This window comes from Rhamphochromis longiceps, linkage group LG9, assembly GCF_057381845.1.
Source record: "Rhamphochromis longiceps isolate RC_006_pf linkage group LG9, R_longiceps_female_GT1.1, whole genome shotgun sequence".
Taxonomy (NCBI): domain Eukaryota; kingdom Metazoa; phylum Chordata; class Actinopteri; order Cichliformes; family Cichlidae; genus Rhamphochromis; species Rhamphochromis longiceps.
In genome coordinates, this window is record NC_140565.1 from 21,633,368 (window position 1) to 21,660,483 (window position 27,116).

At 37.9% G+C, this 27,116-nt stretch overlaps 2 protein-coding genes and 1 long non-coding RNA gene across 6 annotated transcripts in view; 2 read left to right on the forward strand and 1 right to left on the reverse strand.

The window, feature by feature from the left end:
• Positions 1–270: 270 nt before the first annotated feature.
• On the forward strand, positions 271–8,424 carry LOC146662292 (phospholipid scramblase 1). 2 transcript variants are annotated; one of them, XM_085418833.1, is made up of 7 exons: positions 271–1,489; positions 2,136–2,229; positions 4,556–4,598; positions 4,694–4,914; positions 5,087–5,248; positions 5,757–5,918; positions 6,315–8,424. In XM_085418833.1, exons 2-7 carry the CDS (start codon positions 2,161–2,163, stop codon positions 6,342–6,344), a joined length of 687 nt encoding a protein of 228 aa, XP_085274959.1. In that variant the 5' UTR covers positions 271–1,489; positions 2,136–2,160; the 3' UTR covers positions 6,345–8,424. The 2 variants fall into 2 exon arrangements, with proteins under 2 accessions (XP_085274959.1, XP_085274958.1); XM_085418832.1 differs by lacking the exon at positions 271–1,489 and adding an exon at positions 1,504–1,880.
• Positions 2,236–26,372, reverse strand: LOC146662293 (uncharacterized). Of its 2 annotated transcripts, none has more exons than XR_014913337.1 (4): positions 26,240–26,372; positions 17,417–17,576; positions 15,101–15,228; positions 2,236–4,058 (listed from the first exon to the last, which is right to left on the reverse strand). It is a non-coding gene; the product is annotated as an uncharacterized LOC146662293 (long non-coding RNA). The 2 variants fall into 2 exon arrangements; XR_014913336.1 differs by lacking the exon at positions 26,240–26,372 and adding an exon at positions 26,050–26,188.
• The window catches only part of plod2 (procollagen-lysine, 2-oxoglutarate 5-dioxygenase 2), a 36,182-nt gene continuing 27,771 nt past the window's right edge, over positions 18,706–27,116 (forward strand). For both annotated transcript variants that reach the window (XM_085418829.1, XM_085418830.1), the window contains exon 1: positions 18,706–19,174. In XM_085418829.1, coding sequence (XP_085274955.1) covers positions 19,075–19,174 — 100 coding nt within the window. In that variant the 5' untranslated portion in view covers positions 18,706–19,074. The remainder of the gene's footprint in view (positions 19,175–27,116) is intronic.

A 27,116-nucleotide genomic window follows, 5' to 3' on the forward strand; every position in this document is an offset into this window, starting at 1 on the left:
GTTTATTTAAAATAAATAAATTTAAATGTTAAATTTATGTTTTAGAGTTCATGTGCGTTTCCTTCAACTAACTGTTTTAGTAGTCATGAAAAAAAAAGGAAATCTTACCAATAATCCACACAACACAAATGGAAAAATTATTATCAATTTCAACTTAAATTGAATTGATGTGATGTAATGTGATGTTCAGCATATGTCTTTCAACCACATGACCAAAACAAAAACATCTCAACTTCTCAGTTTCAGTAGAATATAACAATAAGAATATATAATATAAAATTATTTCTGTATAGTGATTTTCAGTATAAAAAAAATGTTTTTCAAAATAGAAGGAGTTAAGCCAAAGACAGATAATCAGGGTATTAATGCCAAATGAGTGAGTTTAAAGCCAGATATACTGCAGGGTACTTACCCTTAAGGAAACAATCTTAATAAATGCCATCCATGCTTAGGAGGCAGCATATGGTCTTAACATCTGAAAGTCCTCTGGACATTGCACTATTAACTTTATTATCAAACAACAATTGCATCATAGCACTAAAACACAGGAAGACACAAAAATAACATCTGAGAGCTTAATCAAAGCACATAAACAAGGGATTGTAAAAAAAAAAAAACGTTCTGTAGTAGAAATCACTGTGTGAGATCAGGTCTGATAAACTGTTGTGACTGATTATATTTTGTCTGCATTCAAAAAAAGTTTGACCTTTACGATGCAAAGAAATTAACATATATTACCAAGATCCGGAAAGGCTGTTGTATTTTTTTTTAAAATATAATATGGATTGAGGCAAAGTAGAAAACTGTCATGTTACTCTTACAAATCAAATATTTACATCTGGGGGGGGGGGGGATTGCTTTTTGCGTTTTGCTAAAGACGGAAGAAACTATCGGCTTGTTATCAGCAGGCAGTTCAAAAGCACACATATGCGATGTGATTACCATACATGGCAAGGGTTGCTTTCTATGAAGGCACCATTAATATTGGTGTAAATAACCTAACTGCTCGAATTTATTGTAGACTGCTTTGTAAAATCCACAACAAGATGCACAGGTAACAGGATATACTTGAAACCGTTTCACAGAGTTGCGTTTCCTCGTATTTATGGTGACATCAAGAGGATGGAAAAAGAAAATACCAGGAAAACCGATATGCTGCTAACGTGTGCATAATGAATGAATAAATTAAATAGCATTAATTATTAATGTTTGCTTTTTCAATTATACTTATCTATTTTTGGTTTGCTTTTGCTTTTGTGTAATGCAAACGCTCTAATCGTGCAAGTTATTCCTTTTTTTATTTTGCTCTATTTTGTTCAGTTCTACTCAAATCTATTTGCTTCTGCTGAGTTCATTTCTATACTCTCATATCGCCATTGGTGCATGAAGATGGGAAGTACAACCACGTCGACCAATGAGATTCGAGTTTTATTCCATTGGTTTGGTTCCGGAGTGGCCCGTTATTATTTTAAGTAGCAGGTTAAAATCGGTGAGTATTTTTTGTCCCTCTTGTAACATCTGGGTGTCTCGCGTCTAGTTAGCACTGCGGAGGGCGTGTAGAGACACTTTCGTGTTGATTGTAGCGCGTCGCTTTGAACGACTGGCTCTGTCTGAATCCCAAAGTAGGCAGATCGGGGTGCGCTCTCTGCACCAGCTGACGAAACATTCACGGGTAGTAAACATATTTAACGCGATCGGTCACATAAATCTGCGCTGACTCGATCTGCTTGCTTGAATACGGTTAGTGTGGCTCACACGGGCTTTAGGCCCGCAGTCTTATGTGTAAACAAACGGACTAAGAGGATTTCTCCAGCTGGTGTCTCCCCGTCAGAAGCTCGTCACTTCCAGAACCAACCAAGAATGTCTGTGTCGCCCACCATGTAGGTCTGCAGCCGCTCCCCCACGCTCTGGACTATAACTACATCGCTGTTGGTTAACAAAAAGCATATACTGGACCTTAGAGAGCACAACGATGCCCCCAGGCTCTTCTATCGACCTCAAAATACTAGATAGATGTCGAAAATATACGGATCGTTGTCCATTTGCTTCGGTTTAGCAGCATTTGTTCACGACTGTGATTATACATAAGCAGAAGATGGCGCCATTTCTCAGTTTTAAACACTTTTCATCAACAGGTCTCATCAACTCCCTCTGGACGGTATGAACATGTATGCTGTGCCCAGCCCGGGAATACCAGGCTGTCCCCCAGGATTAGAGTACCTGACGCAGGTTGGTAAAGTACAAGTGACTCTAAATGGAGCAATCTGCATAGCCAAAAGTCTAAATTGATGGTCAAGGCCAGACATAATGAGCAATATTACCTTCCTTCTGGTTCCTAATATTAAATAGCCACCTGACACAGCAGAAAATCACATAGCAGTGAAAACTATGGAAACATACCCTGACTTACTCATCCTTTGTGACTACATAGATTAAAATGCTGTGTAGCATTGACAATATTTCCTCTAAATTAAATAGCTTAAATTGAATGCTTAACCAAACTGACGTAACTAACAACCCTACATATAATGATCACCACTGATGTTCACACAGGCATTCAGACATGTCACAGTAGGAGAGTGTGAAAAATTAAAGAAAAAGTGACTGAATTCTGTGCAAGCTACACTTGTTACACTTGTTGTTAATAGTGACACTTTTGCTTGCTGTGATAAGTCAACATCTGCCCTGTGAATAAGCTCTGTTGGAAAGAGTTGCTAGTTAGTTGAAGCCACCAGTCTTTTTCTTCATTCCTTGCAGCTTTAGGTCCATTCATTAAAGTTGAGAAGAACATAATGAAGTCCATGGTAAAAGTATATTGATCCACTTAAAATAAAGTGAGATGCTCTGCATGTGTTTATTCCAGAGGGTAAGTTGTTATAATTAGTAAAAGATGTGAGACCGGGCTGTTCTGATCCAATCAAAGGCTGTCTTTCAGAACAAAAAAAAATCAAGTCATCAGAGATAGATTGGTACTCATATGCTAGACTGTTTGTTCCCACTGCTTTGCTCAGCTTCTAGAGCTCCATTTAAAGTTTGACAAATTTGAACAGTGACAAAACTTGTCTAGATTAACTGGCTAGCAAAAGTTTGTAGATGAGGCAGTGGCTCTCACATCCTTACTCTGCTGCCATAGCAACAACTCTTTTCTCTGATCCCTCTGGCCTCGCCTGCGCCTCATTGCCTTCATCCTTTTTTTGTTTTAGAAAAAGCTTCTTACGTTCCAGCTTAGTTACCACCAGAGGCCAAAAGTGACAAACACAGTAATGGGAACGCTCCCTCTGTCTCTTCTGGCCTCGCTCTCATAAAATGAGTGTGTGCCAAGTGATTTGAAGTTTATCTGCTGCTTGAATGACCCAAAGAGGGGAGAAAAATACCCTACTACCATTTTTGATAAGAGTTATCATAATTCGGGGGGAATGTATTGATCCAGGGCTATAATTCTTCTATTCTATTGATTATTTCTATCTGAGATCCAGGGCTACTCATTAAAACAATGAACTATAAAAATAACAGTGAAACGAACTGTTTCACTGTTATTTTTATAGTGCCAAATCACATCAACAGTTGAGTCAAGGCAATTTAATAGTAAAGTAAAAACCCTAAAATAGTGAAGAGAACTCCCCCAAAATAACACAACCCCCTATAAGCAATCACCTGGCAACAGCAGGAAGAAAAACTCCTTTTAATAGGAAGAAACCTCTGGCAGAACCAGGCAGGGTCAGATGTAGAAACGTTTTCTTAGAGTTGCATGAGGGTGGCATGGAAATCAGATTAGGTGGCAAAATCAAAGCCATTTCTTTACACATATGCAGGTGTTACCTTCTATAATATGTACTATATATGGATAAATACATTAAATGCAGTAAGTATACACATGTTTCATATAAACATAATCTGTATCTTTCTTAGACCAATAAGTATACAATCCAGAAAAGTACACAACATGACATGGATCAGTTAGAAATTTCTTCACTCTTCTTATTAGAAATAATCAAATTGTCCATCCATCCATCCATCTTCATCCGCTTTGTCCGGGGCCAGGTCGCGGGGGCAGCAGCCTAAGCAAATAATCAAATTGTTACACGCCTAAATTTACACAAAACGTCAAAAATGTGCCGTGGGTTGCTTCTGACAACAAGAAACAAAGCCATTTTGGTTTAGGGGCTGAACCATTTTTAATGAGGGGGGGGGGGATTATACAGTATATTTCATTTTAGAATTGATATTCAATACTAATTGAAGCTAGGCTCAAAGTGTTAATGATAGATTATTTTAATAAACAACTGTCATATGCAAATCTTGGGTGGTACTAGAGGTGGGAAAAGATTATTTTAGGGTGGCACATGCCACCCCAGGCCACCACAGTAGATCCGCCCCTGGAACCAGGCTCAGGGAGGGGGGGCTGTTTCCTGTGACTGGGTGGCAGTGAGGAGAGGGAGAAATAATACAGCACCTGTTATTTATGTTTATGCCAGCATATATAACACTACGCCACCAACAGCTGCTCCTCTCAAGTGTTACATAAAAAAATAACATTGCTTATGTGGTTTTCTAGGTAGATCAGCTGCTCATCAAACAGAAAGTTGAGTTGATTGAAGGTATAGTACGTAAATAGTTTACTACATGCATATTTTAAGGATGTCTTTAGCGACAGTTGTTCAATGTTTTTTTGTTTTTTTTTAAATCCATGCAGCTCTTATTGGTTTTGAAAGCAATAATAAGTATGAAGTTCGTAATGTCATGGGCCAGAACGTCTTCTACGCTGTCGAGGAGAACGACTGTCTGAGTCGACAGTGTTGCGGTCCCCTGCGCTCCTTCACCATCCACATCCTTGACAATTTTGGACAAGAAATCATCACTGTCACCAGACCACTTAAGTGCATGTCATGCTTCTTCCCTTGTTGTCTACAAGAGGTGAGAGTAACTACGTTTAGAGACATCCTCTTTGTATATGTTAAATTACAGTATTTCCCTTTGATCACCAAATCACTCATTGTTTACACCTTGCACCACATCTGTGATTTTTACATGTATTTTTTAAAAGCTGACTAGAAATGAAACTGTTCTTTAATAACGCTTCATTCAGCTGGAGGTGCAGGCTCCCCCCGGCAACACAGTGGGCTATGTGATACAACAGTGGCATCCCTTCTCCCCTAAATTTATTGTTGCTAACGAACACAACGAACCTGTACTGAAAATTCATGGGCCTTTCTGCGGATGGAGCTGCCTTCCAGATGTTGACTTTGAGGTGGGTTTACCCAAACACAGAGAAATCTGTGAAATTTGTGAAAACACAACATGACATGGTTACATTCACACCCACTGGACATTATTTTTTTAAAGGAAGCCTCCTCGTGCTCTGAAGCGAGAAATGTGTTTCCAGTAACACAAGCCCATGGCTTGGATGAAGCCACTGCACAGGGCATGCTCTTGTGTGGCATAGTGTAGGCTTTGTTCCATGGCTCAGCTAGTTTTATTAGATTGAGCTGTGAAGGGGATTTGGGTCAGTGATACAGGCCTTTTGCCAGATCCAAAGAAAGGGTAACTGAAGCACGATATTACCATCCCCTAGCTGCTTTGAACTCATTATGGAGCGTACAAATCTCAGATTTCAGTGGCAGCGGGCAAAAAACAAAATCGAATTATGAGCTGTTCGATGATCCTGTTCCAGTAAAACCAAACAAGTCCAGGGAATGACCTTTACGCTAATGCAACACATGTGCACAATCTGTTTTCTTATGCAACTCTTTCCACAGATTTTAACAATCGATGAAGTCAGCAAGATTGGGAAAATCAGTAAGCAGTGGACAGGGCTTCTTAGGGAGGCATTCACAGATTCAGACAACTTTGGTATCCAGTTTCCCATGGATCTGGATGTGAAAATCAAGGCTGTGATGATCGGCGCATGTTTTCTCATTGTAAGTTCAACCTTCACTTACCTTTTAATCAAAATGATTATATGATGTATTAACCTGTCATGTTAAGGCTTTGTAAAGGATATAATTTTAGAGTTCTTGAGCTGCAGATTAGGTGTAATTTTCAACACAGTCAACCAGCAGCTGACCGACTGACTTAATTAATGTGTAACTTTGCCCTCATTTAGTGGGAAATGTGGTTTAGAATCACCTGAATTTCAACTAATAGAAAACAGAGTTTGCTAAATTCTTTCAATATGTTTTTACTTTTCTAGAAAATTGGCAGTACAAATTTTATATATGCTTTGGCTGATGCATTTTAACAGACGATTAAGCATTACATCGTTACATTTTTAAACATTTTTATGAACGCTTTCTTTTTCCTTATTTTGCATACAGGATTTCATGTTCTTTGAGTCAACTAACTAGGAGCCAAACCGCATTTCCTTGTACCTCTGCAAGAAGAACGAGGCCTCAAAGCCATGATGATTAGTCCCAAATGCCCTAACATCGAACAGCCTTCAAAGGAATAGTTTAAAGAAAGTACCAAATGGTACCTCAACGTCAACACTTTGCATGAACAAAGAAATAGAAGGTTTGTTTTAGTCTTAGCTGCTCAGGTTTGTTGCAAAATCATGTCATTGGGCTGAAAGTGCAAAATGCAGTTTTAGTTTAGCCAGTGTTCATGAAGATTTCATTATTATAATTATTATCTTGTAATTATTTAAAGGAAATGTTTTTTTTAATATATTTTTTGCTGTGTGTTTTACATTGTGACCATTAAGTCAATCTGGAACCCGAAAAAACTTTGCTATTACTGCAAAATAACGTTTAGGGTAAAGATACATTTATATACAAGGAAACAAAAACGGAGCACAGTGGTGTAGGAAAAAATGGTTTAGTGTTAATATGATTAGTATGAAACCCTCATATGCAATTTGGTCACATTACAAGTAAAGATACTAATTTACTTAATCTACTCTGCTTGTATCTACTGTGTGAGAACTAAGGAACTCGTTTAATTCAGTTATCTGTAGTTCTGATATCCAGTGCCCTGTTTTTTATTGCTTTATGTTTTGGTCATTTGCCACACATGGCGATGTCTGTGCGCACTGCTTTGAACAAGTGTTTGTGTGTCTGTGAGCTATGATTGTACTTGTCTGTGAACAGAAGTTATAATACCATAAAATATTTTTTTCCACAGTTTTTTTTTTTAAAGGAAAGGGTGGGTGGGAAGTAGAAAGGATGTGCTATAAGCTTGACATACTGTTCTTGTCTTCCCCACTAGAGGGAGCTAGATATTCATTTAAGAATAAGCAGCCCAGATGAACGATATAAATACTTGCTAATGTTATTAGTATCTGATGACATTGTATATTTTTTTTGATAAACTCAGGTTGAAATGCATGCTACTACTGTATTACAGTGTTGGTCACTACTGGCTCTGGACGTTACACACCTGCACCTGATACTATGAACATAAAGCGTTCACTGGTTTGTTTTCTTAAATCATTTTGTACATTATATGATTTTAATATCCATATATTGCTTCCATTTTCTTTTATATTACATTTAATTTTGATTATGTTTACCTTTTACATTAATATCCTATATGACAGTTTTACATGTATCACAATATTGTAGTTTCCAGTACAATAGAGTAATATTTTGCAGAAAATGAACATTGGTACTCTTTCACCATACTTCAATTTAAAATTATAATACATATTAATTGTGGCAATCGGTGTGATTAGGGGTGGTATAAAGTATTGTAGCAAAGGCGTTATGTGTCAAACATTCTTTGTGAAATATTTTTTTCACCATGACTGTGTAATCTGTGACTTTACAAACCTGAAAAATTAGCCTCCATCATAAGCCATTTTTACATATTAATACTTAAGCTTTTATTTTTGTAAAAGTACTATATACTGCCAGTTGGAAGAGATAATATTACTGGTGTAAACTTACATTTTTTTTTGGTGTCCAGAGTGTTTTATTCTGCCTTTAATGTATTGACACTTGTTTTTAGAATAGCCATAAGTGGATATATTTCTCTCTTTATAAACATAATTTTTTAAACCCCTTAATTATGCGAAACCTAAATAAAAACTTAATAGATGTCTTTTATGAAGTCTGTTTTTTTTTCTTTGCATACAGTTGGTTAAGATAATACTCAGTTGAAATAAAATCCAATCCCATTCTCGCCACTAGCATGGGCCTTTCCTTTTCTTATAATACAGTAGTAGTATAAGATGCTGGTGCTAGATCCTCTGAAGGCTCTTTGATTGTGTTTAAACGCCAAAAAATTCAGCCAGAATGTGATCTTAAAAAAGGGAACTTTGCTATTTTCAGTCAGTTATATAACAAAAACAGTTAGAGTCCTTATTCTTCTACTTTTGCACTATTACTGTAAACTGATAAACTGTTTAGTCACGCAATGAATGGAAATGAGCTATGCTTAGATTGTGCAAATAGTCCATGGAAAAACATCAATAAAAAATAAAAAGAACCGTGATGTGTGATGTTCTTTTGATTTCAATACTAAAATGAGTAGAAACTGACCATTAACAACCACTGATAGTGAAAAAGTTCAACTTTAGTACTATGAATGAACTTCTTTGTTATAGTCATTTCAATATGTTTAATAACAATGCTCAGACCTTGTAAACGGTTATGTAAAGGCACTGTGCTTGGTAACCACCTTCATCTGGTCTTTCATCGGTTTCCTTAAAACATCTTTGTTAATGTTTCTGAATGTTGAATTTTTAATGGAAAAACCTGATCTGAGGTGCAGAATGAAGAGGGAAACGAAAACTATTCATTTTCTCCCTTCTGAAATAAGCTGCAAACCTTCATTGGATAAGTCCAAGTAATTCTCATTTACAACAGCCTTTTCAACAACAGCACCTTTTGTTATGACATTTATTCAATGGAAAAATTATCTGCTGTGAAAATACTCGTATCTTTTGATGAGCCTGGTATTTATGAAAATTATCATTACTAAGTTATATTAAGAGCTTCCTTATAAGGTAACTATTTAAGGGCAAATTTCTCTTATATATAGGGTTTGTATTATACTTAAGGATATGTGTGAATCATGGCAAATATCAAGTTTCAGCTATTTTTGTGGTGCAGATGGTTTTCATGTTATATGGCAATATTTTCCGGAATACATGATGTCCTACTTCTCTGAGTGGTACAGATAATTAAGCTGTGGTTGGAAAATAGTGTGGAGGAGTGCACGTGGAGGAGGGAGGATGTGATTAAAAATAACACTTCATGCCATTTTTTCCTTTTTTTCTGATCATCAAATAAAATTCTTCTCATGACATAGGTATGGCAGTGGTTATATTTGCAGTAGTACTGAGGTGGATAGATGGTCAGATTGTTGTGGACGGGCGATGTCTATGATAGAGCAAGTCACATTTTCTGTATGTGCAAGTAAGCCTAGCTCTTCTAGGCTTCAAGTGACATCCATTCTTTTATTAAAGGGTTTATGAAAGGGCTGTAACACACACACAGATTCTAGATCTGACCAACCTTCTCAGCCGTGGGCAAAAGATGACAACCAATAAAATTCTAAAAGATAATTTATTAGTACACTGATCATAAAAGTGAAGGGACAAAATAGTCCAGTGTCCCACTTGCAAAAGGGATACAACACACAGTTCAAGCTATGCCACACTTCACTATGGTGACAACTTTAACAGGAAACAACAGTTGTCCTCCAAGACCCAACGCCCTGTAAGTAAAGGGCTGATAATCACTCTAGCCTCAGTAAACCAACTCTGCCTTTAGGCTGTGTCACATAGTAGGCACAGAGAAACAAAATATCACAGCATTGTATTGGGTATAAATAGACCAGAGTATCAGTACAATCAAATAAACTGCCTTCAATGAATCCAACCCCATAACAACCACTTGTTCACAGCAATTGTGACACACAAAAACCTCCCAAACTAGTGCCCAATACCCACAGCAAAGATGGAGATGAGTAAATATAGGCAATACTAGTCCACCATATTACAGGGGCATCACTATGGCAGCTCAGTATAAGCCAGTGTAAACAAGCCAAGTCAGTCTTTGTATATTAGAATGCTAACTTTAGCATTCTAACACAAATACATATACAGTATAGCTACTATTAGCTGGTCTCCTGTTCATAAGGGATTGCTACAAGAATCAGGGATCAGGAATCCTTCATTGGTTTGGCAGATGTATAAACCAATACACTACAGAGACACTGTGACTGCACGATTATTTGACTTCATTAGTCTCTCACATTGTTGTGGAGAAATTTTGACCCACTCTTCTTTACAGTGTTGCTTCAGTTCATTGAACTTTACAGACATTTGTTTATGTACAGCTCTTACGGTACTGGCATGTTAATTAGGTTAAGGTCTGGACCTTTACTGGGCTATTTACTGGGCAACACCTTGATTCTTTTCTTTTTTAGTAATTCTGTAGATTTGTTGCTTTCTTGGCTATCATTGTCATGTTGCATAACTCAGTTTTGGCCAAGCTTTAGGTGTTAAACAGATGACCTCACATTTTATTCTAGAATACTTTGGTATACAGAGGAGTTCATGGTCACTTTAGTGACTTTAAGGTGACAGTTGGTATGAGCTGTGTTTGGTTTTCACCAAATGTGGCAGTGTGCATCAAACATCTCCAAATTGTTCCAGTGTTTAGCTTTGTTCAAAAGCAACTTTCCAAAGACATGTAATTTTTAGAGAGTGGAGGCTTTCTTCTGGCAACCCTTCCAGATAAACCATATTTGTTTAGTCTTTCTCCAATTGTGCTTAATGAACTTTTACATTTAATATGCTAACTGAGGCCTGTAGAGTCCAACGTGTAGCTCTGCAGTTTTTCGGAGTATTGTACAGTCTGAACTTGACGTGGATTTACTGGGATGTCTAGTCTTTGGAAGATTGTGGCACACACCTGAATGCTCCAGACCAGCAAACTGACAAAACATCTGCTTTTATAGATGTCCTCATACTTGGTCATCATCAAATTAATGAGGTATATTTGATTAGCAGCACACGGCTGCTAATTACCCTGTTAATTCCTATGGAAACAGAGAGTGTGTACCTAACTTTTTAAGTACATAACCTCACTAACATAACTAAATATAATCTATTTTTCTGACAACTGTAATTCTGTACTTAAACTTACCCTGGTTTTCAACCATGAAAAATGAGGAACAGTTTTTTGAGATTAACAATGTAGCACTATGTAGATGCCTGCAAAAATGGTAACACACACAGCTAACATTTCACCACAGCTTGTTACAAATATTACCACCAGGTGTAAAACTGTCACCTTTGAACTCTTTGTGACCCCACATTTCAATCAACACCACTGGGAACTTTACTATCTGTTGTGAGGAGCAATCCCTTTATTGTTGCAAATTCAATTTAACAAGGATTTAGAAGACTTCCTTAGAAAAAAATCACTCTCCTTTGACATGTACTGTAAAAGAGCACACATTACAGAATTTACTGGAGTTGTTACTGCTGTTACTGCTATAAGCTATCATGTTTCCAAGGAACATTCCACATTTGTTAGGAATTACATATTCAGACCACACAGAATGACCTCACTGATGTCGGTGCGGCAATTTTGATGCCTGACATGTTCCAGACTGTGAAAAACATTCTGGAAAAACAACAATGTTTTGTGCAAAACATTTGAAACTTCATTATAATTAAACACATTTGCTTTCGATAACTGTGTAATATTTTGCAATACATATACTTAAAAATGACACAATTGGTTACACAAAAAATAAACATCTGTGAGTCAAACATATTTAATATACTACAACAGTGGTGGGTTAAGCAGACGTGTCGGTTCGGGAAACTAGATGGGCTGAATTATTTGTATTCCTGACTTGTGATTTACAACATTAAAAGGTTTTTGAAGTCAAGCTGTAGTTCAATATTGACGTTGCAATGAAAAAATACAAACTCAGATCAAAAAACATTTGTCAAACATTACAAAAATATAACCGTATTAATTCGAATGAAGTATTAACAATCTATACTTTTAAAACTGTATTTGCAGATTGTGATTTCCTTTGTTAGAAATCATAACTGTGATATGAAACAAATTTATTCTTCAGCTCTAGCAACAAGCCAGCATTATAGTAGTAATCGATTCACAAGTTTGGCTGATTATTTTATATTAACTGAACTGCTTGGTGTAATCACTCTGCATATTTTTAATGATGTTGAAAGATGTTAAAATTCATTTTAACATCTGTTAGCATTTGTCATGCATGCAATAAGCATATCCTATTAGTATTGTGATAAATCGGCAAAACCCAAGCTGGAATAGAAAACACGTTTTCTCATTACATTTGCTGTTCTGCTCTGAGAATAAAATGGAACGCAGATTGCTCTGTGTTGCAGTGACTACAATTGTCTCCCAACAGTATACAGAGAGTGGAATTTCTGGTATCTGTATTTTAAACCCAGGGTGATAAACAAATGGCTGAAGCAACATCTGTGCAAATGGAGCCTAAGAAAACACTATATACCCACAAGGGTAGAAGAAAACAGATGTAAAGTATAAAATGGGGGATGGTTGTTTGCTTTTACACTGAAATAAGAAAGACTGGACTGGAGTCAGTTTAGACTGGACTGGAGTCAGTTTAGACTGCCCGTGCCTATGAAGGTAAGTGTATCAGAAACAGCTTGTTTACAAAAAAGATTTAGAAGCTGTTTTAATTTGTAAATAAAAAAAGAAAGAAAGATTTTTGACAAACTAGTCAAAAAATGAAACAGACATTTGTGTTTTAGAGAGATTTTTTTTTTTTTTTTTTGCCGCCTGTCCCGTTTGGCTCTTTTGCCATCAGAATTGAGAGAGATTTTTTTAAGACCAACACTATAATACATGTATATACAGAGCTGTGGAAAAAGTATTTGCCTGCTTCTTGATTTCTTATTTCTTTGCAGATCTGTCACACTTAATGTTTCAGATCATCACACATATTGTAATATCAGACAAAGATGATTGAATGTTAGTGTCAGTTCTTATCCAAACCTACCTCACTCTGTGTGGAAAAGTAATTGCCCCATTGTTAAATCCTGAATTAAGTGTGGAAAGTCACACGAGAAAGTCAAATCTCAATCACTTGAGTAGAAACTGTCTGAGAAACTGAAGTAGGCTGAAAGATCTCAAAAGCAACAGATCATACCATGATCTAAATCAGGGGTGGGGCAACTTCAGGCCTCAAGGGCTGGTGTCCTGCAGGTTTCAGATATCAGTCTGGGTCAACACACCTGAACAAATGATTAGTTTGTTACCAGGCCTCTGGAGAACTTCAAGACATGCCGAGGAGGTAATTTAGCCATTTGAATCAGCTGTGTTGGATCAAGGACACATTTAAAACCTGCAGGACACCGGCCCTCGAGGCCTGGAGTTCCCCACCCCTGATCTAAATAAATAAAGAACAAATGGGAAACAAAGTAACTGAAATCTATCCGCTTGTAAAGGGTTACAAAGATGTTTCTAAAGCTTTGAGATGTCAGAAAACCATTATCCACAAATAGAAAACACTGAGGAAGGTTCCCAGGAGTGGCTAGCCTACCAAAATTACTCCAAGATCACCTCAACAGCTCATCCAAGAGGTCACAAAAGAACCCAGAACATACTGTAAAGAAGTGCATGCCTCATTTGTTTTAGTTAAAATCAGTCAAAGTTTTCATGATTTAACAATAAGAAAGAGACTGGGCAAAAATGTCATCCATGGATTACGAAAAGGGTTAGGGTGTAGAACTAACACAGCATTTCATTAAAAGAATATCAAACCAGCAGTGAAACACGGTGGTGGTAGTGTGATGGTCTCCTGCTTCTGCTGTAACTGGAACCATGAATTCTTCTCTGTACCAGAAAATCCTAAAGTCCAGTTATCGTTTCAAATCTTCAAGCTCAAGTACACTTGGATTATGCAACAGAATAATGATAAAAAAAAAAACATAAGCAAGTCCACCATTAAATGGCTAAAAAAAGAAAACAAAATTAAGGTTTTGGAATGGCCTAGTCAAAGTTCAAACTTAAATCTGATTAGGATGCTTTGGCATAACATTAAAAAAAGCTATTCATGCTAAAAATCCTCTAGTGGGACTAAATTAAAACAATTCTGGAAAGATAAGGTGGCCAAAATTCCTCCACTGCGATGTTAAACACTTGTGCCAGTTATTGCAAACGCTTGATTGCAGTTGGCATATATAATCGGAGACATATCAGTACTAAATGTTAAAGCTAGGGAAGTGTCTGATTATACTCCCGATCCAGAAGTGGGACAGTGGGGATAGGCACTGTCTTGCTGAAACAGCCACAGGGTGCCGTACTGCTTCTACCTACTATTGAAGCTGGAAATCTAAAGACTAGAGCACAGTGGGAACAATAGTAAGCAGTATAAACATAATGAGCAAACCAAGTAAAAACAGGGCTGTTTAATATTTCGTAAAATTTATGACAAAACCACAACCCTTTGGTAGTTGATGACATCTTAAAATCTGTGGGAAAAAGGACCAAAATCCTACTCTACACTTTCTAAATTGTGAACTTAACCACACACCCAAGCTTCCCTTGTGACCACTGAGATATAGATGTCACATATCAGATGCACTGAACCAACTACTGTCAGTGAACAGAATCAAGGCAACAATTACTTGTCCTCCAAACTGCATTTGGAAAACCAAATTAGTAGGGTATGTACACATATTTATAGTGATGAGGTGGCACTATATTGGCAGGTTTACTACAAGGTTGAATCTTCTTTTCCTTAACCCACTTCTGGTACACATTTTGAGGCCTTGCGGTTCTAACTTTGCAGCCTACTGATGACATTCAAATGAAAGTCTGGAAAAAAGAGCTTATTATATGTGTCTCAAAACTCCAGCTTGTCCAGTAGAAATGGACATTCATAAGACTAGAACTCACATATATTTAAGAATTGCAAGAAACTATACACTTGATAAATACAAACTGCTGCCTCAAGTGGTTACAGTAAGCTGTGGCCTGTTTTCAGTAGATAAAAAGCCATCCACGTAAAGAGGGAATTAATCCATATCTAAACCCTTTCCCCTTGTGCAGCTAGACTCTGTGACTATAACAAATGTGCACGCTGTGCTATTTAAAGGTCTTTGGTCTAAGATTAAATGCAGTGTTACCTTCTAGCACTTCCTTCGAGGAATCCCTCAGCCACACCCTGGGCCAATGGAAGCCCTAAAATCCCATAAATGTGACCACAGGAGCCAGGCGATGACGTGGTGACGTACTGGGTGCTCGGGAAGATGACCTGCTGAAGTAAGAAAAATGAGTTTTACTCTTTCCATTGATCTGGACTAGTAATTACACTTTCTGTGAAGTGATCAAAGCATTGGGATAAAAATAAAACCCATTCTTTTACAATCACAGTGCAGTTGCGGGTTCTCATGAATGCTTTATGGGTTTCTGTTATATGTGACTCACCAGTGCAATTGCAAAACCATACCAGAAAAAGAGGGTTGTGTTAAAAATAGAGCACAAAGTAGAACAAAATCCAGGGCCAACTGACAGATAGTCAATATTCTGGTTTATATATTTCCTAAACTATTGCACTGACATGAATTAAATGAGTAATATATATTATTCTTTACATTTTATTCTCACTATTGTTTGTGTTAGTTACCAGTTAATGAGCAGTTTTGTCTTCAATTGTCCCTGTTTCTCTCATCTTTTTAAGCCATTTTTGCTGTTTTCTGTTCAGTATTGAGCATCTTCTTTGAGACCTGTCTCCCTAATGAATCATCTGTTTCTTCTTGCAGCTTGATTAAATTTAAGCAGCGCTTTTAAACCCACTGTCTCCACAACACTGCCAAAAATAGAGGATGGTCTGCTGTCGTCAGGGAGCTACAACACTATTTAGCCTTTTACTCACTTCAAGTGACAGTGAATGCTGGAGGCTTGTGTGTTCTTGTTTTCCACAAAAATGAGCTTAAATTAAAAGGCGGGCTTAAGAACACACCACCTGTACTGCAGGAAACTTTCAAACAGCCAGCATTCCTTTTAAAGGTTGATAAACAGCTGTATTTAACCGTGTTGCCATCCAAAGTCTCCAAGTATCCCCTGATACGCAGGCAGATAGAGTGGGGATAATGAGGTCCAGGTGTGTCTTGTTGCAACGATGAGCTAATGGCGTCTCTGCCATTACCCCCGTCACCGCAGCCATCTCCCAGTTTCTGTACCCTGCACTTGCCCATTTTTGTGTAATTAAATGCAATTTTCTCACCCACACCACATACCCAATGTTTAAACTTGTCAACAGTGCTACTGCCACCACCGTGGACTCTTGACATGTCATTACTTCAATCTTCAGTGCAGACAAAACTCTATAGATGGCCTCCTGCTTTTTTTGCGGCTCTATGGTATGTCACATTTCCAATTACTGTCTCTGGCAGAAAATGAAATACCCTGTATGACTTCTGGACATTTTTGTCAGGGTGTAATCAAATCTAAAGAACATTACATTAGCTTTTTCAGATATCTAATGGATATTTAGTCAGTGAACTGAAGCAATGGTTGTAGCATATTCCTGTCACAAGCTTCCAAAATAAAACATTAGGTTTTGCACCACAAACACTTTTATTTTCCAGCTGCAGAGAGTTCCCTCACAAACCCACAGGGCAAAAATCCCTGTTATAAGTTATATGTTTGGTGCTGAGCTGTCAAATTGCTTTAATCCTTCTTTTGGCTGTGAATGATTGGACTGAAATTTTTGCAAAAGTGCAAAAGCAAGGGTTGTTCTACTGTTATAACTTGGTCTGCGTTAGTTTGAGTTTCCGAATAGGAGGAATCTCTGTTGTTGAAAGTATTTCTATTCAAGACAGACAGCAAGATTTAAAGGGGTAATTTTCTCATGACACTAATGACACACTAATTTCAACAAGCGTGCCTGCCCAGTGCTTGCTATAGTGTCAGTTACACACTGACTTACCAAAAAAGAAGAAATTAAAAACAAAAACAAGAGAACAGCTGAAATCAAAGTCAAACATCCAATACCAACTTTCTGGCATGACTCTACATTTTATAGTTCTATCAGGGCCTCACTGGAAAGAAGTAATAAAGGTTCTCACTCTAAATTTAAAACCACGATTCTGGTGATGTCATTAAGCAAAACAATCTTCTGGCAGTGATTACAACAGCCATGCAAAGTGTTTACCAGGAAGAAATGGTCTGAGCTGGGGGACAAGTCTGTTACTCTTAATAATGAACCAGGGACACAAATCACAGAAGGCATTAGTTTCAGTGTCAACTAAAACACAAGGAAACACAAATACAGTGTGACAGTTAATGAAAGCCAGATTTATCATCTGGTTTCTGCTTTCTCCTTCATTTCTTCTTGTTGAGGGCATACAGCAGCTCTAACATGTGTAGTATTGCATAGCTGCTTCATATATGTCGATCGGCTCGATTATGTTACAGGATTCCCTACTGTATATCATCACCTGGATGAGGATCTGCATTTGATGGGACCAGTTGGTCCTTGGGAGGATGGTCTACTCAACCAACAGGACATATACATGAAATGATCCATAGCCAGGAAGATCGCATGGGATTCCAGCAACAACCGGCTGCTGTCCGTGCTGCCATCAGGGAGCCTGCAGCCTGCCAAGACAGAAAGGACGAAGAGCTTTTATCCTACTCGTAGCTGGACTGTCACATAAGCTGCGCATTCTAACTGTATAAGTTTACATGTCTAATCGTATATGTATTCAACTCAAGCTTGTGCTATAATACCAAATTATTTACACTCAATTATAAGGATTATTTAACTATTCAAGTAAGTAAAAAGGAAAAACTTTCTCATACTGTAATTTCTCTAATGGAAAAAAACTGATGGCCAAACAGTCTCCTTCAGGATTTTGCTTTTCTGGTAGAGTGCAGAATTCCTGGTTTCATCACTTATGGCAAGCAGCAAAGCAGCTTCAGCCACACTGCTACCACCATGTCTGATTGTTCTCATGTTAATTTTATGAAATGTGGTATTAGTTTTATGACAAATCTAATTGGACTCAAACCCCCCAAAAATTAATCTTTTGTCTTTTCACTCCACGGGATATTTTCTCAAAAGCCTTGGGGATCATCAAGAGTTTTCTTTTGGGAAATATGAGATGAGCCTTTGTGTTCTTTTTAATCACAGTGGTTTTGGCTTTGAAACTCTCCCTGTGGATGTTGTTTTTGGCCAGTCTATTTCTTATTACTGAATCATAATAACTGACCTCAACAGAGGTCAGTTATTTAGACATTGTTCTGTGTTTTTCTCCCGAAAAATGTGGTTAATCACTGTTAAATAATTTAAAATAAGCATCAGATAAGTCTGTATAGCATTTTTTTCCCTTGAATATTGAAATAATGATGCAAACAAACAAACAGCTTTGTCTGGTTTTCTTTGTCTAATGATATCCTAATAATGTATTATTATTTTTGTTTTTTGACCATCTGAAACGTCTAAGTGTGAGAAATATGCAAGAAAGTAAGAAAGAAAACAAGAAGTTGAGATAATAAATAATAAATAAATAAAATAAGTAAAACTTATTTTTTATTATAGTTATAAAGGAAAGTAATTTCTGGAAACGGACTTTTATATATATATATTTTTTTACACTAATGAACTGTTTCAACTTCCCTGCAGAAGGGGAGCAGTGTTGGTCAACCAGATGCCATGTGCTCAGGGGGGAGGGGACAGTTAACAGCCGACGGGGTGCGGGGTTCAAATACAGCTGCGCTTACTCACACTTTTCGCGTAGGACGTCCCTGTGCCAGGGGTGAATGAATACCGTTATCTTTTCCTCTGCACCGTCTCACTTCATAGGCTTTACCGGGAACTCAAGCTGCAGCTGCAATTAAGGAACCACGCCTGTTGCTATTTAATTTCCCTGAATTGTAGCACTTATACGACAGCTCCCTAGAGCTAAAAGAATAGTTACAGGCTCCCAACCAGAAATCACACTACTCGTTGATTTTTTTTCCCTAAATCCTCCCTTATTAATTGTATTATCGCGAGAGCCAATAGTACGAGCCTCCTGGGCTGATCTTGACCACTGCTGCCGGGCTGGGAGTTAATATCCCAGCTCTCTGACCTCGAGCACGCACTATAGCAGAGATGGAATACCTCATGGTTTTAGTGATTTCATCCTCGATCAAGTTTGCAACTTCTGTCTTGTCCAATGATGTTCCTCAAGCCCCTGTGCCAATTCCTAAAGGTAAGAAACGATTAAAAAAAACAAAACAAAACAAAAACTTTCACTTCTTGTTTAGATACTGGCAAATATGGCTACTTTGACACCGCCACTGGCTACATCACATTTTACTGCGTTTACATGTTGCTGTATTTTCCTGCGTCTGAGTTGTCATGCCAACTGTGCAAATACGAAGTTGTGTAGGTTATTTTTCTGGCTGTAATTTCCGGTTACATGATGTCTTCATGAGACGCAGGTTGCCTGCCTGCGGCTCCCTGTGTGGGAAAGTGAATATGTCTAGCGCGACATATGTCGGAACGTAAAATTACATGATGTTGCTTGACAGAAGAGTCGTCTGCGGTTTCTCACAATCCTGTTTTTATTTGTTTGGCTGCACACAGCGCTGGCTTTTCATAAAGATGTCAGGCTGTAAATTTCACTGCGAGAAATAACTAACCAATTGCGGGCGAGTCTTTGATGATTTCACTAGTTTCCCCTTACTCTGCATTAAGACTAAACATTCAAATCGTTATTGACTCAACCTAGATCCTAGTGAAATCCCCGAGTATATCATTTTATTTATTAATTTATTTATTATACAGAAAACAAGCAATTGTGTGATTGAGATACAGAGAAACGCCTGTAAACGTGTTATAATTTAAGGTTTATGGAACAGAGCCAAACACTGCTCAGATCTTGAGACAGGCTTTATTCTGATGTAAAGGGCTAAGCTCCTTGAAGCAAATCGTGTCACATTTTTATTGACTTTGGGAGGGGGAAATCCACCCTCTGCTAACACGTAGCTGTCGTTAAACTGCTCTAAATTACCCTCATATTATTCCCGTTTAGCATGACTTCTTCCATAGTCACAGAGCACCTTGTAAAACCTATAGACAACATAAGCAGATGTTGTGGCTTGTGTTTTAGTTAAATCTGGAAATCTGATTCTTTTCAAATGATGCATCTGGGATCATTTGAAAAGCTGGGAGATTTGACTATCAGGACACAACAGCTGCTTTCAGTCTCTACAGGCTTGTTTTGTCATCTGCTCTGGACTAACCAAGCGCCTTCCACACAGTAGCCACATTAACTTTACGAGGGATATAATGTTTTATTGTGAAAGCCTTCGATCACTAAACTGATGCAATATGTTGGCTAAATTTGTGACAGAGAGCAAACTTTCAAAAACCATGACTAATATTAAAATTGAACCCGTAAACTGTAAACTCTACATATAAAGTCATTTAAAATGAGAGCACTGGACATTTCATTTTACACATTGTATATAAAGGTGGTGCTTACTAAAGTGATTAAATGAAAAGAACTAGGAGGGAATTCAAAGCTGTTTTAGTTTTGGGTAGTTCTACGTTAAAGATTCAGTACATGGTAGTGGATGATTGCAAGACTTTCTTTTAAGCATCTGAAGAACATCAGAAAAGTATAAAGTAACTCCATTTGGGGGCAATTAAGTGTTTAATACACAGTCACCCATTTCCAGGCATGCATTAGATGGAAGAAAAGGCCATGAGAAACATTTGTTCTGCTTGGCATCAACTCGATGAGTATTTTGCAGAAAGGCAACATTTCCAGAGAAACACCTTGGTAGTTGTGTGTTTGCCAGGTGGACATAAATATGTTTCATTAGAACAACTTCAAATCACATGCTGCTATGAAAGAACAAGGTGTCACCACTGTTTAAGTAAAAGTAGAAATGGTAGCTAATAAGGCACCAATGAAAGGACCCTAAGTCCCTAGGTGTTCGTTAAACACTGGTTGTAGCACAAGATGCAAACGGTGTGATTTAGCACTGAAAAGGGTTCAGTAGAAGAGGAGGAATTTACAGCTCTGCCCATTTCTCACCAGTGTGCACCTGGCCACTCATGGTGAACAACGGACATGGCTGTTTGGTTTGTCCGTTTTGGAAAGTTACAAAAATTGGGGCTGCGTAGACCCCCACTGTCCAGCAGTCTGAAAGAAGCCTTTCACTTATGTCTGAATGACTGTGTGAACTTCGGACGGAGCATTGGATTTAATATGCAGGTCTTGCTAATCCAAGTTTGAATAGTTTGCTGCAACACATAGTTTAAAATAACCAGCCCACTGTTAACCTCTGACAGGCATCCTATCAGAACTAGTATCATTTAATATGACGCAATGCCTGAAGTTTAATAGTAAATGCTGGCTAGGTTAAAGGCTATTTCTCATGGCTTGTACTCTGTCCCCCTATTCCATGGATAATGCATCTCTCAGCCTTTTCCCAGACATCATTGACGTGTCAACAGGCAGCATTTTATAGAGAAGAAAAGGAAACCCCACCTAAGGTTGTCCATGCCTTATATACTGTATAATAGCGCTCTCTATTGCCTGTAATTCCAGTCTAACAAACTTAACAAACCTTGTTGCCAAGCCAAGGTTGTAATCATGCCTTAGAACGTTGTCACTATGTCACCACAAGGTTGGTTTCGTGCCTTCTTTATGCCAAATATGTGTTGTGTTGTCTGCTTTTTTGCATTGCCTTGTTTTCTCTCTGCTGTTTCCCAGGGATTTTATGTTAACTTGTAAATGTATAGATACATGAAAACTGCAAGAAGCACAGTTCTCAAGGAGAACTGAAAGTCAATGACACTTTAAAAATGTCAAAACACTCCCTATTGTACAAATAATCAATTATTTTAAGTCATTTTAAATGGCTTTCTGGGAATCAAGCAGCTGTTGATCTTTGACAAAAGACATGCTGGCTGAACCTTATATTGATGCAGCTGAAAAGACTGAAAAGGCAGTACTTTTCAGACTCCTGCATATTCGTCAAAATTTCAGGACTCATTTAGATTGTAGTAATATTGGCCAGAATGTCAAAAATACTGAGGCTGGAAAATTTACCTTCACTTGCCAACAAGTTAGACATTGGGGCCAGTTTGCAGACTTTGCCTCTGAAAGTCATTAATGCATTTATAGTAGAGAGAAAAACAACAAAACTTTTTTAGTTATTATTTATTTATGCTACAAAGTCAGAGACATGCTCATGTGCATTCCTGCTGTTCTGCAAAATTAAACAAAACTGAAAAGATCAAGGTGTAACATGAACAATGAGACAGTACATTAAGTTTTGATTTGTACTTCATAAAACTGCAGGATAAGTCATTAGTCCGGGTGAAGGATGTGCTCATCAAGTGCCTTTTGTAGTTGATTATAATGTTGGTTTAAGTAATTGATACACAACAAAACCAATTTTAAAAAAGAAAAAATCAAAAGTAAAGCCATGTTTGTGCTATTTAATGAGGCAGTGATTCAGTTTATATGAGTAATCATTGATTCTTGTTAAAATAAATTTCATAGCTGAGAAGAAGCCAACCCATGCTCTTAGGGACCCGCTCATTGTTTGCCTTAAACAAATCATTTCATTCCCTTTCCAGGTGCAGCAAAAGAAGCAAATTTAATGTCCGTTTTTCTCTCTGAAAACTGTGTGACAGTTCTGACAAATGAGAGGAGAGAATCAATATAATTATGATATAAGGGTGAATTCTTCTGTTAGAAATTACTTGGGACTCTGTGTTGTTGGTTTATTACAAATTATTCCTCTATGCAAACCTGAAATCTATGTGTAACCGCTGATATATATATATGTGTAGAAGAACATAAAATATTATTTGCCCATCAAATCCTGAGCCATCATTGGTAATGAAGTCACTGTTACGTTGCCAGAAAACTAAATGTTCACATCTTTTGGTTTTTCTGCAGTACGTACAACTAATTGAATTTATGCACTGTTAGAAAACCTTGCTATGAGGGCATCTCAGAAGAAATATTTCAAGCACAGTTCATTGGCTTTGCCACTGATGATGCTGGAGGCATGATGGGCCGACACTCCTCATTGAAAAAAATCGCCAAGATGACTATTATTTATTGAAACATTTAGAGTACTTAGAACTTGTGGTCCATAATGCTGGAAAACACGTTACAGATTAATTTTCACATGTTTCTTAACTCTTAAAAGTTTGAAGTTCTGCTGGCGACCCCTCCTTCTCAGGTCAGATATTTACAGATTTGGGTAAAAAGAAAGACTCAATCACTGTAAAAACTACTATCCAGGAAAGTAGGAGAAAATCTGAAATCAAAGCAAGTATTTTCTTAGGAATCTACTGCAGTGTTATGTTAATTCTTTTTTTAAACTAAAAGCATTTTATACTGTTGCATTTTAACATTACGGTATGTCTTATTAAAATACTGAAGTTAAATGGCACAACTACTCAAGTGGAGATGGGATGTAATACTGGCATGTTTGCATTGTTGTGTTGGCTGTGAGTGTCTCAAACAAATTGTCAGACTGAGAATTGTGCATGTTAATTTAACACTAAACCTAACACGTTGCAACAGTAAGACATTAGTCTAACACACATATACAGTCCTGTTAACAGCTTTATTTTGACATATGGCGATTAATTGGAGGCCTTCCGCAATCTGATTGAGTGATTGAGTGAGTCCGAGTTGGACCAAGACAGATTGCCTTGCACTGAGCTTGCAGAGGTTGAGGATTTTGCATGCTCAACCTCTGGACAACCAGCTGGTTGTAATCAGTCTAAAACAGCAAAAAATTAAAAAAAAAACTGAAAATCAGCCCAATCACTTACACATTTGTCCTGGTTGCACAAAGGCTGACATTCAATTTCTACTCTAATGTGATTGAGACCTAAGTTGTGTTTGTTATTCCTTATACAGCAATTCAGCACAGAATACATTAGCATATTGATTGAGTGCTTAACCTGCGAGTGCATAATGTTGAACTGGACTATGTGTTCCTTTCATTACTGAAAGTCTATAGTATAACCAGCTTTTTGGCAGAAGAGAAAATTACTGTCCATACTGTCACAGCATGACAAAACCTAAATGACAGATTAGCTTTTTTTCTAGTTTTTATTTGTTTGTGTAAGGAAAGGTAATGAGCTATTCCTGATTCAAAATGATGTGTGACGAGACTACGAAAATTGTTTCCTGGCCCACTGTTGGTGACATCATGCCACATCCTACGCCTGAAGTGCCTGTGGTTTGAAATGTGTAATTGAAAACACAGCCGTTTCTGTGGATGCCCTCCGTGGCTCTTGTGTTATGGAAATAGTGTGTTTTATCAGTTATGGTGACTCTGGTAGTCACTAAAAAATAAACTCTTTATTTTAGTTGTAGACAACAAAAACAAGACTTGTTTCATCAATTCTGTAAGCAAAAAGGTTTACTAATGCCTTGCCTATCCTAAGGCTACACACAGGTCCTCGTGTCTGCAAGCTCCAGGTTTAATGCATGAAAAGTAAAACTTCTGTGCGTAAGCCTCTTTGTGGTCACATTAAAATTCTAAATCTTCCAAAGCTGGAAAAAGCCTTACAAAATAGCTGTGGGCTGGGTAGTATGCTTTATGTGTATCTGAAAACTTAGAGATGAAGGGATGTAAATGTCAGGGATTAACAGTTTAAGAGTTCATTCATTTTTGTGTACATGTATTCTTCTTATATTGTACACATTCATATGGTCATCATTTTCTAATTTTTATCAGTGCCAAGTTATCAGTATCAATATACACAAGTCATAAAGCTTCAGAAATACCCTACTCTCTCACATTTTAAACAAAGGTTTTGAAATGTCCAGTCAAGATTGGGTTTGAGCTTTTTCTTCAAGTCCTCTGTCCCTTCAATGTGTTAAACCAAATTTACTAGCCTTCTGAAGGAGACTGACTAACGCTGTGTGGCATTGTTAATAATGTGGGTGAGTTAAATAACCAAGTTTGCATTGATATTCAGATCAACACCTTTCTCATTCCAGCTGCGGCCCGGTATCTCAGCTGGGATGCTGGCTGATTGCAGATTCTTGTGATGGCTGAATTTGAATAATTTCGGTAACTTTGGCAACTGATACAAGTGATGAAATATTCATTCATCAGAAGCTGAAGTATACATTCTTCCAGGGTTGGAGTTAGCTTTGCAGGACACAAGAAAATACAACAACCTCGTTATCTTCTATCTGAAAATTCTTAATAACGCTGAGGAATGTCATGGTAGACAAAGATAAGCACTGTTTGCAATGATTAACGCCAAGAACACCTGGCATAGCTTCGTCACTTCCCAGCACCAGTATGGCCTCTGGAGCTAATCTTCCTTCATGCACTCAAAACAAAGCTTCCTCCAAGCATGTCTCAGCACATTTTTGAAGCATGCCAAAAGTAGTCTTCTATGTTAAAACTTGGTTGGGTCCTTAAAACAGTGTTGTTATATTTTGTTGCTAAACCAACCTTGCTTCTCCAACTTGCCTTAGGAAAAATGTGCTTTGGCCAGCCAAATGATTCTCCATTGTACTTTTCTTTTATATAGTTATATTTTCAGCAGCATTACCTTTAAAAGAGAGATAATTGTATGTGAAGGACTTGTTACTTTAAGTAACACAATGAAGGGTTTCAGCTATACAAAGTGCTAGTATAAATCAGCGTTAAGGTTCTGGTTATGCACGAGGAGCAAAGCCATACATTAAGAGGAATCTTTAGAAATCCATTATACTCAGTTTCTTAACATGTTCCATATACTCAGAAATGCAGGAAGTCAACACAAACCTTAATTAAATTTAAATTTACATCACAGACTGGCTTTTCAGGAGTTTCTGCAAGAATATCTGAAAGTTCACTATGAAATCCTTGCATGAAAATCTAAATGACCTCTGGATGAGGTTATAAGAATTCCCTTTCTAGCTCAGTAGGTCTCTTGTTCTTGCCATCATGCTCTGGTTAATATGGACCAATTCCAGCAGACTGTGAATGAGGCCGATTGTTTCTCGTTGACATGAACAGCGTCCTCAAGCCAGTAAATGCAGATAAAATAAGTGTAGGTCATTGACTGCAATATTTGCGAAGTATCTTTACTTACTTGACCAAAATAGAACTAAGGCTTGTGTTCACTGGCCAGGACCATCTCATCAAAAAGAATCCTGTTATCCTTATGTGCAGGCCAGGGCACATTCCCACGATACCCCTTTCCTTTCTGCAAGAAATGCTTACTTAAGCCTAGCCCCAGCCAGTGAGTCAGAACTTTTGCTCATCCAAGTGTGAAAGTTTACCTAGACGGCTGAGCCCCATGTGGTGCAGAGGAAAAGTGCAAAGGAAAGACCACTTGGCGTCCATGCCTTTTTTGGAGAAGAGTTTCAGCAGCACTGTATGAGCTACATTCCTCTCCTCCTGTGGGCTGTTCATACACTACTGACAAGAGAACACGCTGTGTTTACCCTGACTAGACACTAAAACTCTAAAATCACAGCTGTATGAAAACCTCCTTTATAAGTGTTACCATCTGCCGCTCAATTATGCTTCATTATGGGTGTGATTATGGTGTTTGCATAAAAACACATCAAAGGACTGCTGGTCAGTTGCCCTAAGTTTCAAAATTAGTGTTAGACAAAAAAAACAAAGGAAGATGTGTATTTCTATTACCCTGAAAAAGTCCCTCGGATTAAGTCAAATAATGAAGGAAGTGCGTCTTCTATTAACACCCTAGCTCAGGGGTGTCCAACTCCAGGCCTCGAGGGCCGGTGTCCTGCAGGTTTTAGATGTGTCCTTGATCCAAATGCCAAATGACCTCCTCAACATGTCTTGAAGTTCTCCAGAGGCCTGATAATGAAGTAATCATTTGATTCAGGTGTGTTGACCCAGAGTGATATCTAAAACCTGCAGGACACCAGCTCTTGAGGCCTGGAGTTGGACACCCCTGCGCTAGCTCATCACCCAGTTATTTAGTTGGTCTAAACCAGGGGTAGGGAACTCCAGGCCTCGAGTGCCAGTGTCCTGCAGGTTTTAGATATCACCCTGGGTCAACACACCTGGATCATAGTTCATTCCCAGGCCTCTGGAGGACTTCAGGACATGTTGAGGAGGCCATTTGACATTTAAATCAGCTGTGTTGAATCAAGGACACATCTAAAACCTGCAGGACACCAGCAC

Excerpts from the sequence above, each read along its gene's own strand:
- LOC146662292 (XM_085418832.1), top strand. The coding sequence starts at position 1,861 with ATGTCTGTGTCGCCCACCAT. Across the intron at positions 4,915-5,086 it reads TCCCTTGTTGTCTACAAGAG|CTGGAGGTGCAGGCTCCCCC; the intron begins GTGAGAGTAACT and ends CGCTTCATTCAG. Across the intron at positions 5,249-5,756 it reads TTCCAGATGTTGACTTTGAG|ATTTTAACAATCGATGAAGT; the intron begins GTGGGTTTACCC and ends CTCTTTCCACAG.